The sequence below is a fragment of the Poecile atricapillus genome, chromosome 9, assembly GCF_030490865.1.
Source record: "Poecile atricapillus isolate bPoeAtr1 chromosome 9, bPoeAtr1.hap1, whole genome shotgun sequence".
Lineage (NCBI taxonomy): Eukaryota > Metazoa > Chordata > Aves > Passeriformes > Paridae > Poecile > Poecile atricapillus.
The window spans coordinates 9,172,649-9,191,898 of record NC_081257.1 but is presented as its reverse complement, the minus strand read 5'-3'; the positions used below and the strand labels follow the sequence as shown (position 1 = coordinate 9,191,898).

The following is a 19,250-nucleotide window of genomic DNA, read 5'->3' as shown; positions in this document are numbered from 1 at the left end:
CAGTACATGGCTCCCTGCACACATAGTATATGGCCTAAAAGCAAATAAAACCAGAGAGAAGAAAATTTATACCAATAATGTATAGTCTCAGCTCAGATACTGTGGCACTCAGTAGTACACTCACTACAAAGCACTTGCTTCCAATCTGCAATCTCCTTAAGACTTGCTCAGGTAGTTATAACTTTGACTATTATATTATCTGCAAAGACAACAACTACCACAAAAACTACCTTCAACTGCAGAATGTGCAAAATATCCTGGTACAACTTACTAGAAACCAAACTGCAACACAGATTTCCCATGATGGGGATCTTTTCATCACACAGTTAAAATATCCTAATTCAGCATTGTCTCATGCCTCAGATATCTCTCACTGCTTGCTGAGATCAGCAAAGTAACTAATGAAAACTAACAACAAAGAAAACTCTATTTATTAGATATTAATTAATTTATTAAACTCTATTATGCTCTATATGCTAAACATTACTGCTGTTGGCAATGTTGGTTAGCTGTTCCCACTAGCAGGTGAGCAGTTTCAGAACACAGACACGCTGCCAAATTCCCCATTTTAATGTGTTTCCAGGTTTTTCTCACTCATTTCAACAGACGTAGGCAAAGCAAAACCAAAGCAGAAATAGCAAAAGGCCTGCCAATCCTCAAGATTTGTGTCTGATACATAAAAGGGGACTTTCAAACAGCTTTCTTCTGGGTAACTGCTGTTTTCCCAATAGGATGAATTTTGCATAGGTTATTGGCTTCCTTTTCCAGCAACATTTTGGAATTCCTCTCATTGCTTCACTTCTGTGATCAGCAGCATTTATGATCTTCTTTTCCTTGATATCATTCAGCAAGTGAATGGATAACAAGTATCAAACTGACAACATCAAAAGCATTTTCAGGTGCTCTTCAGGCATCATTCTGATCTCCCTTGCCTATGAACATGGGAAATCCCTTGTTCCCTTTCCTGTTTTACTGTTCTTAGATGACAGGGCCTGACAGATTTTTTTCCTTTTAAGCATTTCAGTATTGTCTGGCACAAAGTGATCAAAAGCAACATGGGGTTAAAAGGACACTGATGACAATTTAACTTGCTTGATTAGGTTAGTACTTCTTTTTGAATTCTGAAGATCACAAAGCTAGAAATTTTTGCAATTTGTTCTTTCTTGATTACTTGGTTCTGTGGTCTGCCTTTCATTTCCATTATATTTCTTCTTCCCAGCATCCCTAGACTGCACCACCTCCTAAATCCATGTTCATATTTTCTCTCTGAAGATTTTTAATGAGTGTACATTTTTGCACTTATTAGATTGTTCTTCAGTGACCTTCAGTTGCTGGTGACTCCATTCCCTTCCTCCCCCCACAACTGTTGTTCCTTTGACAAAACAAGAAATAATCCAGGAAGCCAATGTTCATAAGCAACACCAAAGAAAGATTAATTGCAATTTTACACTGGCTGTTGCTACCACTACAATCATTTTATCAAGGCTGACTAGAGAAACTACCTCTTACTGGAGTGAAATGCATCACTAGTATTAATTACAAAAGAGCTATCACAATAAACAATACCTCCAATAAGCCATCATTATACTCAATAGAAGAGTCTATTGCAAATCACTGGGAATTTTGTGTTACAGGACTCTAAGTAATCAGCCTCTTATGATCAGTTTATCTATTTGTCAGGCTAAAAAAAAAAACAAGACCCCCCAAAAAATCCTGAAATCCACTAACAAAATCACCTAATTCAGTGCAATTACAGTGCCTATTTTATTTACTGAACTGATGTTGACAACTGCCAACTAATAGACCAAAACAGGGAAATAATAGTCAGCAAATACTTTTGAATTAATTAGAATCAACACTTAGTGATGTATCAGAATTATAAATCCTTACACAAATGCTAAAAAACATAGTTTAATACTCTCTTCAACAAAAAGAGATGCAGTAATATTATGGCCTGCAGGAACTACAGAAGCAGATACCTTTTCCTTTTTGAGCTTCCAGTATCAGATGTAGCAGAAGAAATCATGCTGTCCCCATCCTCAATGTCATCTCTCCTAGCAAGCTCCTTCTTCTTTGCCTGAAAAAAAACCAAAACCCTGAAGCCAAACTCACTGCTGGACACTTCCAGAACAGAATTAAACAGCAGTATAGTTCATTCTAACTGACAGAACTTCTGAGAAACCAACTTGAAAACAATGCATTTCAGACTACAGCACTTAGCTGGAACCCTTACTGAAATATGAAAGGTTTTAGCCTTATTCAATTACATGCAAACTCTAAAAAAACCCTGCATCATCAATTTTCTCGCAATTTAATTAGGTTAGGGGTCACAGTAAGAAATAAAGTGACCAAAAGAAATCACAGAAGGCAGCAGGTGTGCTGAGGAAAAATCACTTCATGATGCTCTCCATTCCCATACTTCCCCCTAAGCAAGAAAATACTTCTACAAATACATGTCTAGTTAAAAGTTATTTTGGAAAAATATCCATTAGGGAAATAAATTTGCATGTGAAGTTATATCCTTTTGCTTGCTCTCCTTCACGTACTTGCATAACCTGCTGCATTTTCAGCACTCTTTTATAGATGGCAGAATTGGGGACATTGTAGCGCTTGGCATTTTCAAACATCAAATTCAGATCAGCCTCCAACTGATCTAAAGTTTCATATTCGTGGTTCTTCAGCTTGGTTCTGCAAAAGAGAATTACCAGTCAGCTATTTCACTAGTTACACAGTGCAAAACATTTATTTAATATCCTCATTTGCATGATAAATCAATTGTCAAAGAGCTCTAACTACAGAAATGGGATTTACTTTTTGATTCTCTAGTAACATCTTCCACTTGTAACTGTATCAGGGAAACACTTCTCCTCAAAGAATGGTTTCAGTAGTTTTGGAAGTGGAGACTGAAGTCCTGTTTTCCTGCTTGGGTGAGATGGTACAGGTAAGGCAGCAGCACAGCCTGCTGAGACTGCTGCAGTGCCCCTGAGCCCTGACCTCAGGCCAAGCCAGCTCTGCACAGTCCCAAACGCTGCCTTCCCTCCATCAATTCCACTCATCTTCAGTGAGAGCCAAAAGCACACAGCATCTCTTATGTAAAACCCTCCAAAATTTGTGCCTTCTCTTAAAAAAACACCTGGTTGTTGATTGGTGATACACGCAAAGTGCACTTCACATGAAAACAGTTACAAGAGGAGTAACAACAACGTCATTTTCCATATGCTAAGCACATGAATCAACATGAGTTAATGTTTAACTTAATACTTTTTATTGCACAATGCTGAAACTTCTAGCCAACTTTTTTAAACCTTCTAATACTTCATTACACACAGCAGACAATAATATTAACCTGCAGAAACACAAGCCCCAAAGCCTGTCACAGCTGCCACATGGCTTTGTCACCCTCCTGCCTGGCACATTGACCAGTCACACACTACTTGAAACCCAGTCTGGTTTCTGCAGCACCTGGCTGTGTCCCTGCTTGATGAAGCTTTATCACTACCACAAAATAAATTTAATATAAAACCTTTCAGGCCCAAACTTGCTCCTACCACCATTTGCTTATCCACTACCCAACAATCAAGGTGCAGGCCATCTGAATTTACATTCACAGCCGTGTTCATCAAAGGCCTGAAGTGAAAGTAAAAACCCAGACTTAGACTGAATGGCTTAGAAAGTGACAGCTTCCAACCAGGGACGTGAGGAATGAAAAATGTACAGGCACAGAAGTGATCCTGTTCCAGCCTGCAATGAACCTCCTCTCCTACCATTCTCTGTTCATGCTGTCAGAAAACAATAGGATGATTAATTAGGTAGGTTATTTACATAATTACTTTGAACAGATTTAATTACACTCAAACTCAGCAGAACTCAAGCCTCATGACTTCTCTGGATTTAGAGGATGAAGTGCAGCTTCACAATAAACTTTTAACAAGCCATCTCACCAATCTTGGGAAGAAAGGATTTTATAAACATGAGTTTATTTCACAAAATGAGGCTGAAACAAACCAAACCCATGGCTCTACAGAAAGCCACTGCTTGCATAACACAAATTATATACTAGAAACTAAGATAAATTTCTGTGAAAATTATTGACAGGGATATAAGTGTACCTGAAAGCATAAGTAAAACTAGAAAGAATTTCCTCTTAAACAAAATGACCTTTTGAAAATGAGGAAAAAAAAAAGTTTAAAAGTAAGGCTACAGTTTCATAAGACCACTAAGCCTAAAACAACACATTTAGTTTGGTTGAAAACAAAATATTAATTAAAAGAATACTGTAAGTTGGCACTCAACTCCCTAAAATGTCCACTGCAAACTCATCAGTCCTTCCAGGTGGACTATCTGCAAGGACTGAGGGTGAGACATACGCTTTCCATAGAACAAAAAAAATCCATTTATTAGACAAACATTTAGTCTAAAATTGTCCTACTGAAAATATTCAAACACCAGGATAAGACCAGTTATTCAACTTATTTTCTTTTATTCATAAATTGTGAAGTGCTAGTCCTGTCTCTTCAGGGAAAAACAACTCACTAACAAAGAATGAGTGAGAGTAAGAGAGGCATTTGACAAATGTCCTATTGAAGATGAGAATCCTCTTATAAAGTACATTTGAAACCTTCTTTACTTGAACCTGTGATTTTATAAAGGTCTTACATACAACACACAATGAAAGTACTTGCCAAGGTAGGAAAACTGCTTACACAAACAGAAGATTTCAAAAATAAGCAATATTCACCAAATAATAAGTTGTATTAAGCTACAAAAGGAATGAAAGAACTCCTAAATCTCAGATAAAGTGAAAATTTACAATTTATTCAAAATATTAGACACCTCATTTTCTCTTCCCAATTGACTCATTCATAAATCAAGGAAACAAAAACACAGAAATTCTCCATAAACCCTTCAAACTTTACCCCAGCCACCAGTCTCTAATACTTCAAATTACTTCCACTCTTTGATTTGCCATATTGCTAAAACTGCTTAAGTTATATGACAAAATATCCTTGACCAGGTGATGACATTTACTATAAGCTCCACTCAAACCATTAATAACTAATCCAAAACCACCAAGAGCCACCACAAAATTCAAGAGCACCTCAACAAATCACATAAATGCAACATTTAGATTCTTGTGTCACAGAGCATTGTCCAAAAAGGGTCACACTTTTAAGAAAAATTCATTTGAATTCACCAAAAAGCAGATATCACACAACCCCCCCAAGTATGTTTTACACCAGATCCCTGCACATTTTTAAACCTCAGCTGCAACCCCAGGAGCACAAGACACCAGGGTGTGTCATGAAGATACCAATTTCAGTGCCTGTACTCCCACAGGTGTTTCAGAGAGAGATGCTGCCAGGGAATTCCCTGGCACGCCTTCCTCCTCTGGTATAAAAAAGCCTGACCCACTTGCCTTGGGGATCATACTTCTCAACACTGTAAAATTTAATAGGTAACAGTGTTCTTGTAAGCCTGCCAGGATCTAGCACTTATGCACTTGGTAACTGAACATTCTCCTGCATCATTTCCTGACTGTTCCTGTGGTTATTTGTAATTAACAGAATTAATGCTCTTCCCCAGCAATATCAACTTTGCATTAGGCACTTTTATCACATGTCAGTCATAGCCTTGACAGCATCATGCCTTTCTTTTTAAATAGGATTTTCTTCTTCTCCATCTCTAAGCTTTTCCCCCTTTGAGGCAGGGAATTCTCATCAATGTGCTGAACATCTGGTGGGAGGGAATGAAGGGGCAGCCGGGGTGATCTCAGCTGTGTCCACTGACGGAGCAAGAAGTGAGAAGAGCAAAAGGAAACACAGGAAATTTCAGCTGAACACAAATCTTTTTTACTGTGAGGATGGTCAAACACTGGCACTGGTTGCCCTGGGAGGATGTGGAGTCTCCATCTGTGGAGATCACCCAAATCTGACTGGACACAGTCCTGGACACAAGGCTTGGGTGACCCTGCCATAGCCAGGGCTTGGGCAGGATGGTTTTTCTTCCAGCCTCAGCTGTTCTGTGATTCTGTGAAGCCAGGAGGAAATTAGGAGACAACTAAAAGCCATCAGCATGATTATCTCCCACATCCAGGAACAGCTCAGGATCAGCACTCAGCTCAAATGATTGAGGTTCATAATGTTCTAAGTGACTGAGAGGCTGGGACAGGTAAAATCTCATTAAACCAAAACACACTCACACACTCCCTCTAGAAATCATGTATTCTTTTAAAGACTTTTCCTGCCTTTAGCACACACAAGCCCCCCTGAAATACATGACTAGCTGTAAAATTTGCAACAGCCACACATTTCACAGTTCACTCTGGCAGGACAGCTGAGGCAGCCAGATGCCAGGGCCAAACAGACATGAAACAGATATGGCAGGTTTCCCTCCACCTCCTTCAGCTTTTCACTGGGACACCAAATTTTTCTGCTCCCATCTGGGAACAGAAGATATGCTCTATTTATGTACCTCTCAAAAAAATTCCCAAACACCAAAAAAACCACCACCACAAGAAAAGAAGGAAAAAATCCCCACAGAAAACCAAACACCCAAAATCCTACAGACAATGTCCACCCCTAATAAGTGGCAGTTTTGAATACCTAAAGACATATTATCAATATCAGCAAAGTCATGATGCCTCAATTTTCCCTAAAGCAATCAATTAAGTGTACATATACATGACTTCAAGGCTTTTCAGGTACAGTAAGAAGTGAAGATTACATGGTCATTTAAAAGGCAGCTGAATTTCAGAATTTGCACAAAGGTAGACTTCTACAAACATTGTACTTTAATTTGTGAGCCTCAAACAATACTTCTGAAAAGCCTGGCTGTTCATTTTTTTTATTTTCTAAGCCCCCAGGCAATAAGTCAAGTTACTTTTTTCTACAGTTCTTCATATACTTGTATGGAATTTCTGTGCTGCTCACACAGCCAGATGCAACCTGCCTACGCTGTAAGGAAAGCAGAAATGCAGCTGCCTCTCTGTGGCAAGTTATTTGTTCTATAACTGATATCAAGGGTATTTTTAACGGAAAATCTCTCCCAAACAAATCTGTTTATACATAATTTGAGCCAATACTTTTAGGTACATTCAGGCACAAACTGTCAATGATTCTTTGCAATTTCACTGTTTTTTTTCATCAAGTACATTTTGTGCTTTGTTCAAGGCAAGACAGTTTCTTTGCCACTATTATAGCTGTACTAAGACATAAGATACATTGCTTTAAGGCCACTGATGGAAAGATAACCAGTGTGGAAGCTTTTTTCCCCCAGCACATGCAAAACACCCTCTGACAAGACAAAAAAAACCTAAAAAGCACCTTTGTTACCTTCTGATTTAACAAAGACACTGCTCATTCAACAACTCCATCAAGCCTGACAGATTGTATTATGGTATAACTAAAATGTACAGAGCTGTGCATCAGATGGATTACAAAGGGATAAGCAGTGGGAGGGTCCAGCGCTCCCTCACTGAAGCTGAAGGACTGGTACTCCCAGGGTGTGGCTCGGGCAGGGCCTGAAGCCCCAGTGGCCACTGGGCAGGAGGCCTGCACAGCACCATTAAAGCCTATTAATGCTCCCAGGACCCTGCTCACACCCATCATACTGGTTTATCTTGAGCCACTAAAGAAAGGCACTGCTCACTTCACTCAGGTCTTTAATCTGACAACTGCACTCTGGCAGCTCACTGGCCTTTCATGGCTCACAGGTTTTAAGAGGTGAACTGCTGGCTTCAGTCCAGACCAGCTACATCATCATGAAAATAATTATTCTCCATAGTTACACGGTGACCTAGACAGAAGGACTGTAATTGCAACCATCTTCCTACAATTCACACTGCAGACTATTAACTTAACAAACACGGCAGTAAGAGGCAATCAAGCCATCACGGTCAGGGAAAAAGAAAAATGGGGAGGTCTGCAAAAACTTTCATCTCTCCTGCACACCTAGCCTTCAGAATTATTCACATGGCAATTTGCAGACACATTACAAATGAAATTCAATGAAAAATAAACCAAACAGCAGCCATGTATCACAGATGATCTAAAGACTGAGGCAGACTGAGCTGAAATGAGCAGCAGTCAGATGTAGAGGAGAGATGGTGCAAACACTGCATTAGGTACCAGCTTGACCATAAGAGAAGATTCTGGGAATAAATAAACCCTTGAATAGTTTCACACCAGATGTAGTTTGCATTCTGTTTTCTTACCTGATCTGCTGCAATGAAATGGGAGTTTTAATTTGCTGATAATAATCAGGATACTTCTTCTTGGAGGGCAAGTGGAAAAAGGGTTCAGAGATGAGCTGGCCCTGGTTATTACGGCAACTTCTAACAGTGTCATAAAGCTGGTAAAGAGGATTAGAAGTGTCCATGAAGGAGGTAATGCTCTCAGCTTCAGACTCTCCCTCTTCATAACGAGCAGCAGCTGCACAGAGAGAAAAGAAAAACAGGAAACTCAGCAGGACAACTCAGAGTGGGCTTTTTGGTGGATAAAGGTCTAAAGCAGAAGGAAAGGCAACCCCTCTCTGGCAGTCAGATTCACACCTCAGAAAATGACAACACATATCTAATGAGCTTCAAGCTGCCAAAAAAAAAAAAAAAGCCCTTTACTGCAATCCTTCAGGCAATATTAATCACAGCTCAATACAAAATTGTGAAGCTTAGCAGAAAAAATTGACACTAAAGCCGGATGATGTCCCTCTAATATATATAGCAAATGAAGAAGAAAGAAATATTTTACAGTGATTATATAACAAGCCTGAAAAATTTATAATAAATATTAAAAAATTTCATAGCAAACTTTTCTGATTATCTTGTTTCTGGATTAGGATGAACGAAAGAAAAGCTATGAAGAGCTAACACTTACTGCAGATAAAATTAGGAGAAACATTACATGAACAATAGAAATAGAACAGGAATGAGAAAACACTGGTACTAGAAACACAGAATGGGAAGCAATAAATGACCAATCCTTCTACACTTCTAAGTACCACAAACAGTGCAATTTGTACCTTGCAGACAGATATAACATAAAATTGACATGGATTTGCACATGCTAGAGTTAAGCTATTCACCCCTTTTCCCCTCTGTGAGTCTGAAGGACAGCCTGGCAGATGACACACTGGATAACTCAGCTACACGAAACACAGTTCTCTAATGCCAGGTTTCCAGCTGGCATTTCCATTATTGCTCAGAGGAGGCTGGCACAGCTTCAAGCTCTCTATCCATGTTCAGTAAAGTCATACAGAAACAGTGACAGAGCCAGGGGACGCTCAGACTGTAACAACACAGTGCTGCCATTGCTCCTCTACAACCTGACACCAGATCTATGCCAGTCTGTGGGACCCACCAGGGTCAGAGGCAAAGCTAAAACACAACCAGGCATCAGCAGATGTGTAAATATGCAATGAAGATGTTCATTACTGATTTGGGGAGACACAAAATTATCCTAATGATGCCAATCAGCATCACTAATGACCCAGCATCTGCTACACCACAGCCAGCAAAGTAGGAGCTGGACAGAATACCTCAGGTAGAAACAAACCACTGGTACTATCAGTGAAATCAGGTAAAGTTTCAAAAATAGCTTATACTTTACTCAAAACAGTTTGGTCAGTTTACTCAAATTGTTCAGTTCTGAGTGCTCCACCAAAAAGTAAGAAACAAATAGAAAAAGCAGAATAACTTGTTTCTATGAAAGAGAAAACATAAAAGGACTAGTCAAGCATTTGCTGTTCTCTGCTATGTGTGAGCCAGTAACAAAACAATTCAATACCCTAAATAAGAAACGTACTTTCTTTGTGCTGAAAGTAGAATACAAGGCATTCCCTAAAAAGAAATCTAGATAAATTAGATATTAATTGGTAATTTAATTTTAAAATGTACCAAAATGTAAGTATTTATGTATTATAGTTTTACTGTATTTTATATTTACATAATATACAGCTATAAACATTTTTTTATGATGGCATGTTCTTTTTAAGTGATGTTTAAACATCATATATTCTTACATATCTAGAAAATTATACTGATCTCCTAGTATGAAACCTGCTATATTAAGAGGCAAAGAAGAATATTATTGAGACTAGAATATAGAAAAATTCTTATTTTTGCAATAATAATATTTTTACTCTTATAGAGCAAACAATCTGATGCAAGATTGCACATTCTTGTATGTGCAGTAGCACCAGGTCCCATATCCCCAGAGAGCACTGGCAGAAGAGAGGGACAGGCAGTTATTGCCCTTTTCTGCTGCTGTTACCAAAAGTACAGTTTGCAGATACCACAAAAAACCCCACTGTCTCCTTTGTGGTCCTAAAGCACCAAACAACAATGAATGCTCAATGTCCAATTGAAGATGGTTGCCAGTAAAACCAAAAGCAGCATCCAGTCTTAAACCGTGTCTAAATGATACAGTAAAAACAAAACACCCTTGTTTACAAAATTAAATACGTGCAAGTAATACCTAATGATCACCTATGCCTGCCTCTATAGATTTATAATGAGGAGCAAGGGAGCTGCTGAAGCTGTTCACATCCTTTTGCACTGGAGCTGGAAATGTTCTACAAGCTCCATCACACCAAAACACCATCTGCAGCTGTCAGGATAAACTCTCAGTTGAAAACTGATATTGTTCATTGCTTAGGCAACAGCAAAAACCAAAGAAGCTCATATAGATTCAGTTCTCTGTTTCAAGAAGGAGAGAGTTCTATTAATGTTCAGTCATGCAGCCCTGTTCTCATTTATTTTAACAAGCATTAGAGGAATGAAAAAAAAGAGCAGAGCAATTAATAAAAATATCACTTGGTTTAGAGAAAAATCCTTGTCACCCAGAGACCGAGAGCATCGGGCTGTCCAAGTAGTACACTGGAAGGACAGAAAATCTTAGGGGGTGACAGGTCTGCCGAAAAAAATAACATTGCCTCTTAGATGAATGCAATAAAAATAGGTGAGCTTCAACAGCAGCAAAGCAAAGGTCTCATACACAGGAGAGGTCCCATGAAAATTACAGTAATGTCCATAGCAAAGGTGGCACCTGAAAGCAGTTCATTCAGTGGCAAGAGTTTAAATCACTAAAACATAAAAAGCTACATGTTTTTACAGCATTGCAATTTGGAAAAAAATAACAGTTAAGAAATAAGCAAAACCCAGCTGATAAATACTCCCCACACCTCCCAGAAAACAGCTGCTCTGAAGCAATAACCAAACTCTGACCTAACTAGAAAACAAAATGCTTTTGCTTACAAAGCAACAGCTAAAATCCAAAAAATTCTACATACCCATCCACTAGAAAACTGAGGGGAGCACAGTTCAATTACCAGGTAAGAAATAAATGCTCCAATTATACATACAGAACAGATGCATCTCTCGACATCAGTGAAGAAATAATGTAAACAAAAAAATTAAATGAAGAAACAATTTCAGCACTACCAATCTCTTATGCTGCATGGAGCACCCAATGTCTTCTCCAGTATCTCCTCTGCTGTTCCATTTTAGAAGGAATACAACCAAGCAACAGCTCTCTAAAGCTTGAGTAAGTATACTTGGAAACACACAGAAAATTCAAAGTATGCCAACAAGTTTGGCCTACCCTATCTCGCTAGCTGTAAGATTCATAGGAATTAGACACTGAGTGCAAAATTTTTTAAAATAAATGTATCTGAGTTTATCAGAAACTCTAAATATTTGCTCATGGTGAATATTTTAATGAAAGGAATTAGAGAAACTGCATTTCAGTTCCTACCAGCCAAAGCTGCATCCTCATCGCTTTCTGATCCATATTGCAATGCCATGGTTATTGCTGATAAACGATCCCCTTGGGCTGATCTTTTGTTACTATGAAAGAGAAAAGGTAATGAAATTTTAAAAATTAAAAAAAAAAAAAGATAAAATTAAAATGAAAAAAAAGGAAAGGGTTATGACATTAACCATTAACAGTCACCCAGAGTGTATGAGCAAGTAAGTGAAGCTCATGACTCCATAAAGCAGGAACACAGATGTGACTAAAGGCTGAAGCCTTTAACAGCAGAAATTCTTACCAAGCCATTAGTCTGCCTCTATTTTATGAGCTGGTCCATCCAACACAGTCAGAAAACTGAGCTCAGCCTACTACCCTCTCTCATATTTTGTACACTTGAATATTTGATTAATTGCAAGAGAAAGGGAATTATAAGAAGTCTCTCCCAATTAATACCTTTGTCATTTGATCCTGCTTTATTGGGATTTGTCTACAGGAAGGAATTCAACACACTAAAAGCTGTATATTCTATCTCCTCCCATTCCCTCACCCGCACCTTTGGCATTTTCAGCACTCACAGTGCCTGCACATGAAGCAGCCTCCTATGCTTTTTAGGTAGAGTAAACTGGCATCCACACTGGCTATGGTCTCGCCAAGACTTCTTCAGCATCCCTCTCTTTCATCCCAAACCTGGGACACAGTATTTCATACTATACTATATGAGCTATGCCTGACATTCTCTGCCTTTTTATAAGATCAGCTCTTCAGGCACCTCCAGAAATGGGCTCAGCCTTGTCCTGCAGGAGCCAAGTGAAGACTGGGATATGGGCTGAGTGCATGCCTGGGCTCTACACTTTCCTATGCATCCTTTCCAGCATTTTGATATAAACACACAGATAAAATTTCCTTAGTCTGTGGGCTATCCCTCTAAAACATCCATTGAATTCTTTTAGTCCATGGCTTTGGGCTCCATCTGTCCCTGCAGTCCTCCAAGGCAGCAGTGCTGGTGTGTGGTGCTGGGCTGTTGCCTGAAGAAGCTGCTTCTTGTTCTGTCCTTGCTGTGTTTTGGCAAACTCTTTTCACCAAAAAACCTTCATTCACCCGGGTCATTTTTATCGCAAGACCAGGGTGTGCAAGTCCACACCTGGATCATGAGCACATCCATTTGTAGCACCTCTTCCCTGATGGCCTGAGGTGCCACGGGCCCCTGGAGCTGTAATTCACACTCCCACTGCCAGTGCAGATCCACTTGAGCCACTCCAGCCTCAGCATCCTGGCCCAGCCCTGGCTGCTCTGCTGCTGTTCAGTGGCCCAGCTCTTGGGTCCATGAGCACCTACACGATGCATTTTCACAACCAGGTTCTCCACCTGAGCAGCACCATCCAGCCACAGCTGAGCAGCCCAGCTGGCTTTATCCCTGTGCCACCAGTGTCAGCTGCTACAGCCACCGTCCATCAGCCGGTATGAAGGACTGCACACACTTCTCACTCAGCAATAACTACAGTATCAGTGTGTTATCAGCATTAATCTCATCCTAATCCACAGCCCAGCACCACAGCAGGTATGAGGAAGAAAATCAAACAAAATGTAGCGTTTCAATATGATGAAGACCCCAGCTTTTCCTCCAAAGGCACAATTTACTTACCGATAATATTTGTTAGAAGAATTTCTCTCATCCCCAACACTGCCTTTACCCTGTGAGGAAGGACCTGTCAGCTTGGAAGCAGCCAAATTTGATGCAGTCCTTAAGGCAGAAGAGGCAAGCCAAGGAAAGGGGGAGGAAAAAAAACAGGCCCACCTTAAACCCATGAAAAGATGCAGCAAGAAAAAAGCTTTTTACAGAATCACTTTGATAGATCAGCCAAAAGGTTCAGAGACAGACATTTGCAAGCCTAAAGGTAAGTAATACTGAGATCCTTCCAGTGCTCCAGCATTTATGTGGATTTTGTTTATAAAGTCAGAGGAAAGTAACGTTTAGCTTGAGCACTGATACACAGCTCAGTCTAAACAGCAGTGAAAGCAGCCAACAAAATGTTCCTTAGCATCCAGATAAAGCCAATCATACAGGTCCAGTCATGTTTTATCAACACTTGAAGTCACTGTCAAATTGGTTGACAGTGCATGGTATCAAGCAATTCAATTTTGCCACTTTAAGGGAGGACAGTTAAATGCACCCACAAAGAGCAGTTTAGTATGGCAAAGGAGACAATGAGCTCTGCAATAAAAAACACCATTTTTGACACAGAGGCAACATATAAAGCTTAGGTTAGTAGCATTATGGTGATTTGAGTTTGAGCCATCAATGACAAACAACAACAGATGTAAATTCAGAAGAAAAACATAGAAAATGCACTTGAAGTGAACTTATGAGGGAATTTTACCCAAATCAGCAATAGGTAAAGGAGGACTCCCCTCTAAGACAATTAAACATTTAGGAATTTAAATAAAAATAATGATTTTGTGAAGCAGAGTCTTGAGAAAGAAACAGAAAAAAAGAATAATGGTTCAATAGAAAAAGCAACCAGTGAAATACACAATAGCAGGTGAAAAGTTTGGTTTTCACAACACTTCTCTTATCCCAGGTTTTTCTGCATTAAGCCTGATATTATTGTAGCCTGCTTCAGGCATTATTTTTTCCCCCTAGTTAGAGAAACAAAGAAGGAACCTGTCAAGAATTCTGACAGATAACTTCAGGACTTGAAGGCCTGTTGAGAACACAATACACAAGAACATCTAGAATAAGGCAGCTGAGAAGTAGAAATGGGTTGGCAGTGCAAGAGAGGAATTCAGCTAACAAATACCAGTGTGATTTATCTGTCATCCCTTCTTACACATCAGCTTTATTTTAAAGAAAAACCGTTGAGCCTCGGAAATAAATATGACACACACCCTGACATCCTGAGCTTCATCAATGGCCAACACAGCGAGAAAAATAAAATACAGACAATTTTAATAGAAAACCTCTATGCCTCTGTGTACTTCTAGTTACTGCAAAGCAAACAAATGCATATTTCAGTGTCTGTAGAATCAAAGTCTTCTGCACATACTTTAAAGAAGGAAAATTATTCACCTATGTGTCAGGAATTACTCCTTAGAGAGTATTTCTGCTTTTTATTTTTATATGCTCCAACAATGATTCACCCAGCCATGGGATGGATGCTGATGCTGAACAAACCAACCAGAAAAACTACTTCTCAAAACACCAAGTAGTAAAAATCAACCAGGCAACTTCCACTTCTTTCACACAATAATCCTAGGCCACACTTTTAATACTGACACCATATACACAGAAAAAATTAAACTACCTTTCAGTTAAGTAAGGCAGTGACAGTGTTTCCAGTTGTAGCATACAACTTTGCAGGAAATTACAACAGTGGCATTCCCAGCACCAAATACCAGTAAACAGCCCTAATATATAAAGAGATTCCACCTTAGAAGAGTTTCCCAACTCCTTGCATGGCTTTCAGGACACTGCTTAATTTTTTGGGGGGACAAATTACTTAGCTCATGTTGGCAAATAATATCTAAACTTACTTTTGAGTGTTACTCATAAGTAAAGTGCATATATGAGAACAAACTTAATTGCATTTCAGTTAAGAAACATTTATAATGACTGCATCGCTTCTCTGCACACTGTGAATTTTCACAGGAAGAAAATGCTGTTTCCTAAGTAAAATTATCCCATGAAACAAATAGAGCTATCAACTCCCATCAAGTGTTTTTATACCTGCATATTCAGGACCAAATCTCAGCTTCACTGATTAATAAATCCAGATCTGCAGGTTCCTGTGCCTCTTCTCATAGCTAAAACTGCTTTTCAGTCAAGAGTGGACTTCTCTCTACATATCTTTTGCCCAAGGTTCTGTTCCTGTGTTTCTGCCCCTACCTAACTGTGAGCCCTTTGATTTCAGTTCCTAACAAAGTCCAAGAATATAGAGCACTTTTCAATAAAACAAAGCACTTTTTTCCTCACTACTCATTTTCTGTTACTAACTTATAAACATGTGATGGAAGTTGGCCAGAACTTATTAAAGCACTGACACTATTTTTCATAATCAAGTACATCATGAAAATATTTCACACAGAAGAATTACAATGAAGAACGCTTTCTTTCAAAAACTACTTTAACCAATGTACCACTTTTAAAACAACACTAATCTAAGTTTTCAAGCCATCATTTCCCACTATACTCTCCACAGCACAATTAAGGGAATGTCAATAGAGGTTTTTATGTGAGATTATAGAAAGAACTCTATTTGCAGTACCTGATTCGGAGACTTGACTTGGCCAACTCACTGTGTTCAATCTCAGCTTTTTTCATATTAAATATCTTTTTAATCGCATTTGCATCCTGTCAATTGAAAGATTTTTTTTTTGTTTAATGTTGAAAGTGAGTAATATTGTAATCAGATATATCCAGCTATCTAAAACAGAAATTAAGGTGTTTTTACATTTTGACATAAAACAATTTTGCATGAGAAATGAAGCATGGAACAAAGTCTGCCTGAAATACTCCCACACAGCATTTTTACAGTGGCCTGAAAAAACTGAATAGAAGACCTGAGCAGCTTCAAGCTCATTTTTTTTCATTTTTGTACCCCAATTCTACTAAAAGCAATATAAAAAGAAAAACCCACTAAAAGCTATTAAAAAAAATGCAGTCTTGAGAGCCTTATGCTCAAGACTTATTTAAGGAGCAACCAGTAGAGAAAGTAGTCAAGAAAATCTGAACTCAAATCACACTATGAACAGCTGAAACTAACCTTGAATACTTGGGATCCAGGCTCATTGTAGGTTTTGGCATTCTTTGCCAGAAGATCTATGTCCTTGGCCATGGCATGAATGCTTTTATAAGTTCCATTCTATACAACAAGAAGCAGAACTGGTTAAAGTGGCAACCTTCAGACAGCATGAGAGCTAAGCCAATAGTGAAAAGCAAAGGAATTCATATTCAATAGAGGGAATGTTCATAGAAGAACAACTTATTTGTAAAGACAACAGATAAATCTCTGGAAAAAGTAATCAAAGACAGTAACATACATATATGCTAAGTCTTTATAAAGCTCATGAATACTAAGATTGAAAAAAACACTTAACAGATCATTTTGAAGAGTAACAGCCTTCATTTTGAAGAGTTCTGACAAAATGCTGTTTTAACTTTATTCTCTAGTTCAATTAGTCTATGTCCCATCCCTCCCTACTATACAAAATGCTAGAATTACAGAACAGTATTTGAAATTACTGGAGAACTAAGATGAAAAATGCATCAGTACAAAACACCTATTTATAGCACTAGAACAGAAGTAGGTGATGATAATGCACAACCAAGCCTCAGTACTCCAATGTTTTACATGAGCAGCACTTGTCATGGAACTGCTTTAAGCCATTAAACATCAAGGAACCTGAGATATTCTGGCTCAAAGCCAGCACTCCACAGCTCACAATGCTTGATCTTCCACACAGCTACTTCTGCAGCACTAACCCAGCACAGAACATTGAATCACCACAGTGTGCAGGTTTTTTAATAGCAAGGGAAAACACATTGCCTGTCCTGCCACCATAAATCCTGACTTCTAACAATTCTGGAATGCTTACTGTTAAAAAAGGCTGTACGCTGACACATTAATGTGTTCATACCTGTATCCTTTGGGCAATAGTTTTAAGATCTATGGGTTCCTTTATTATTGCATAATAATCTGGATATTGCTGGAAAACAGAAATAATTTATGTATTACTATAAACAATCACAAAGCTTTTGTTCTAACAGTTCACAGAACGAGCCATTAGATGAATTGAAGATAAGAACAGTGTAAACCTCAAAATATGAGATATTTTATCTCTTATTTTATTTATATATCATATGTAAAAGTATGGCACTAGGCTCCAACTTGGACAAGCCAGTTCATAAGGCAGATACAAGAAACTATAATTCATCAATGAACTGACATAAGGGACCAGTTTTGATTGAAAATCAAATCCATGGTGATGGTTTTCAGAATATTTATTCTGCTGGTTAAAACTTTCACCACAAAACCCGAACACCACTGTTCTGAAACAGAGCAGTAAAAACAGGTGGAGTTTTTTACACTCTGAGCATGGCCATCACAGCCTGTAACAGCAGTTACAGAAATGTCCAGGCTCCCACCTTAGAACACAACCTACATTGTTCAAATACTCACCACTTTAGAAGGAAGTTTCTGAAACAGTTCACTTATGAGGCGTCCTGAGGGGTTTGTGGCAACAGCTACAGCTTCAAGAAGCTGTTCCAGAATTTCCTTCAGGTAACCTGGAGATGACTAATGTAGGAAACAAAAATCATGAGAAGTTTTAATAGCAGCCAGAGTGGAGTGCTTCAAGTTGTGCTGAAATATAGGAATTTACACTTCAAAGGCAGAAAAAAACAGCTACAAAATACGGATGCAACTTCTGAAGACAACATTGTTTATGCAGGTAAAGGTACACTAGAAAACTCTGACTTCAGTCTGCAGTGTAAAGCTGTCAGACACACATTCCAGTTACCGAAAATGTGCATCCCAACATCACAAAGACCAGGCTAGCCCAAATTTCCTCTTGTAGCACTCCAGGAACAGCTGCACTGACTGAATAGGGCACTTGCTGATAACTGATGTCATTAGACATGAATCTTGCTTGCAACAAACCTCAATGTTGGCATGAATTCAAGCACACTTCGTATTATTCCAATTAAACCATAACCGTGCTTTACCCATACCAGAAACCCTCACAGCTTTTTATTGCTAGGCAAAAGTGAAACACCCATACAATGCTGTGAAGTGATTAACCAATAAACTTGCATAAGAAATACCCTTTAGGGCATAATTTAACAATGAAAATATTACTCAATGATTTTTCACCCTCTCAGTCAGCTGACATCCACAGGTGCAGCCTCCCCCTTCTGCAGCTGTCATGCCCACACTTACTAATTCAGAATTTGCTTGATTGTCATGTCCTTCCTCATCATCATCATCATCCTCAGCATCACCTTTCTGAACAAATTCATTTTTTGTGCGCAAATACAGCTCCCACAGTTTGCAGGCAGCTTTATATTCAGGAGAATCTGGCTGCAAAAACGAATCAAACACTTCAGTCAAAATTCAGGGCATTCTCATGTGGGGGAAATTTCTAAGTTATTAGCTGAAAGGTATTAAATACATTTAATAAGTAATAGAAAACTTGAGAAATTCCTGCTTCACTTGTTCTTCGACAGAGGAGTTAAGAATCACAATAAGCATTAGAAAATATAACCTGTATCACTCAAAAGCATCCAAGTCTTTCAGAAAACTTAGCACTAAAATTAACTGGGTTGAGGCTTGGACAGGCCAATTAGATGAATCTGGAGAAATCACTGGGTTTTGCTGAAGTACAACACCAGCATTTAAAACAGACTAAATTTCAGTATGCCAGAAATTCTATTTAAACCAATACTGATGTCATTGTGTGGCACTTGAAAATTAACTTCTACAGAAGAATACCAATAAATACATTTGAAAG

At 38.7% G+C, this 19,250-nt stretch overlaps 1 protein-coding gene across 14 annotated transcripts in view; it reads right to left on the bottom strand.

Annotated features, from left to right (window-relative positions):
* Positions 1–19,250, bottom strand: part of PBRM1 (polybromo 1) — a 58,924-nt gene that overhangs the window by 32,403 nt on the left and 7,271 nt on the right. For 10 of the 14 annotated variants that reach the window (XM_058844608.1, XM_058844611.1, XM_058844597.1 and 7 more), the window contains 10 exons: positions 18,680–18,820; positions 17,921–18,037; positions 17,379–17,447; positions 16,505–16,603; positions 16,007–16,092; positions 13,387–13,485; positions 11,748–11,839; positions 8,213–8,429; positions 2,547–2,688; positions 1,980–2,077 (listed from right to left, as the gene is read on the bottom strand). In XM_058844608.1, coding sequence (XP_058700591.1) covers positions 1,980–2,077; positions 2,547–2,688; positions 8,213–8,429; positions 11,748–11,839; positions 13,387–13,485; positions 16,007–16,092; positions 16,505–16,603; positions 17,379–17,447; positions 17,921–18,037; positions 18,680–18,820 — 1,160 coding nt within the window. Of the gene's footprint in view, positions 1–1,979; positions 2,078–2,546; positions 2,689–8,212; positions 8,430–11,736; positions 11,840–13,386; positions 13,486–16,006; positions 16,093–16,504; positions 16,604–17,378; positions 17,448–17,920; positions 18,038–18,679; positions 18,821–19,250 lie in introns of those variants that run through there. The other 4 variants (XM_058844603.1, XM_058844604.1, XM_058844609.1 and 1 more) reach the window with 3 other exon arrangements.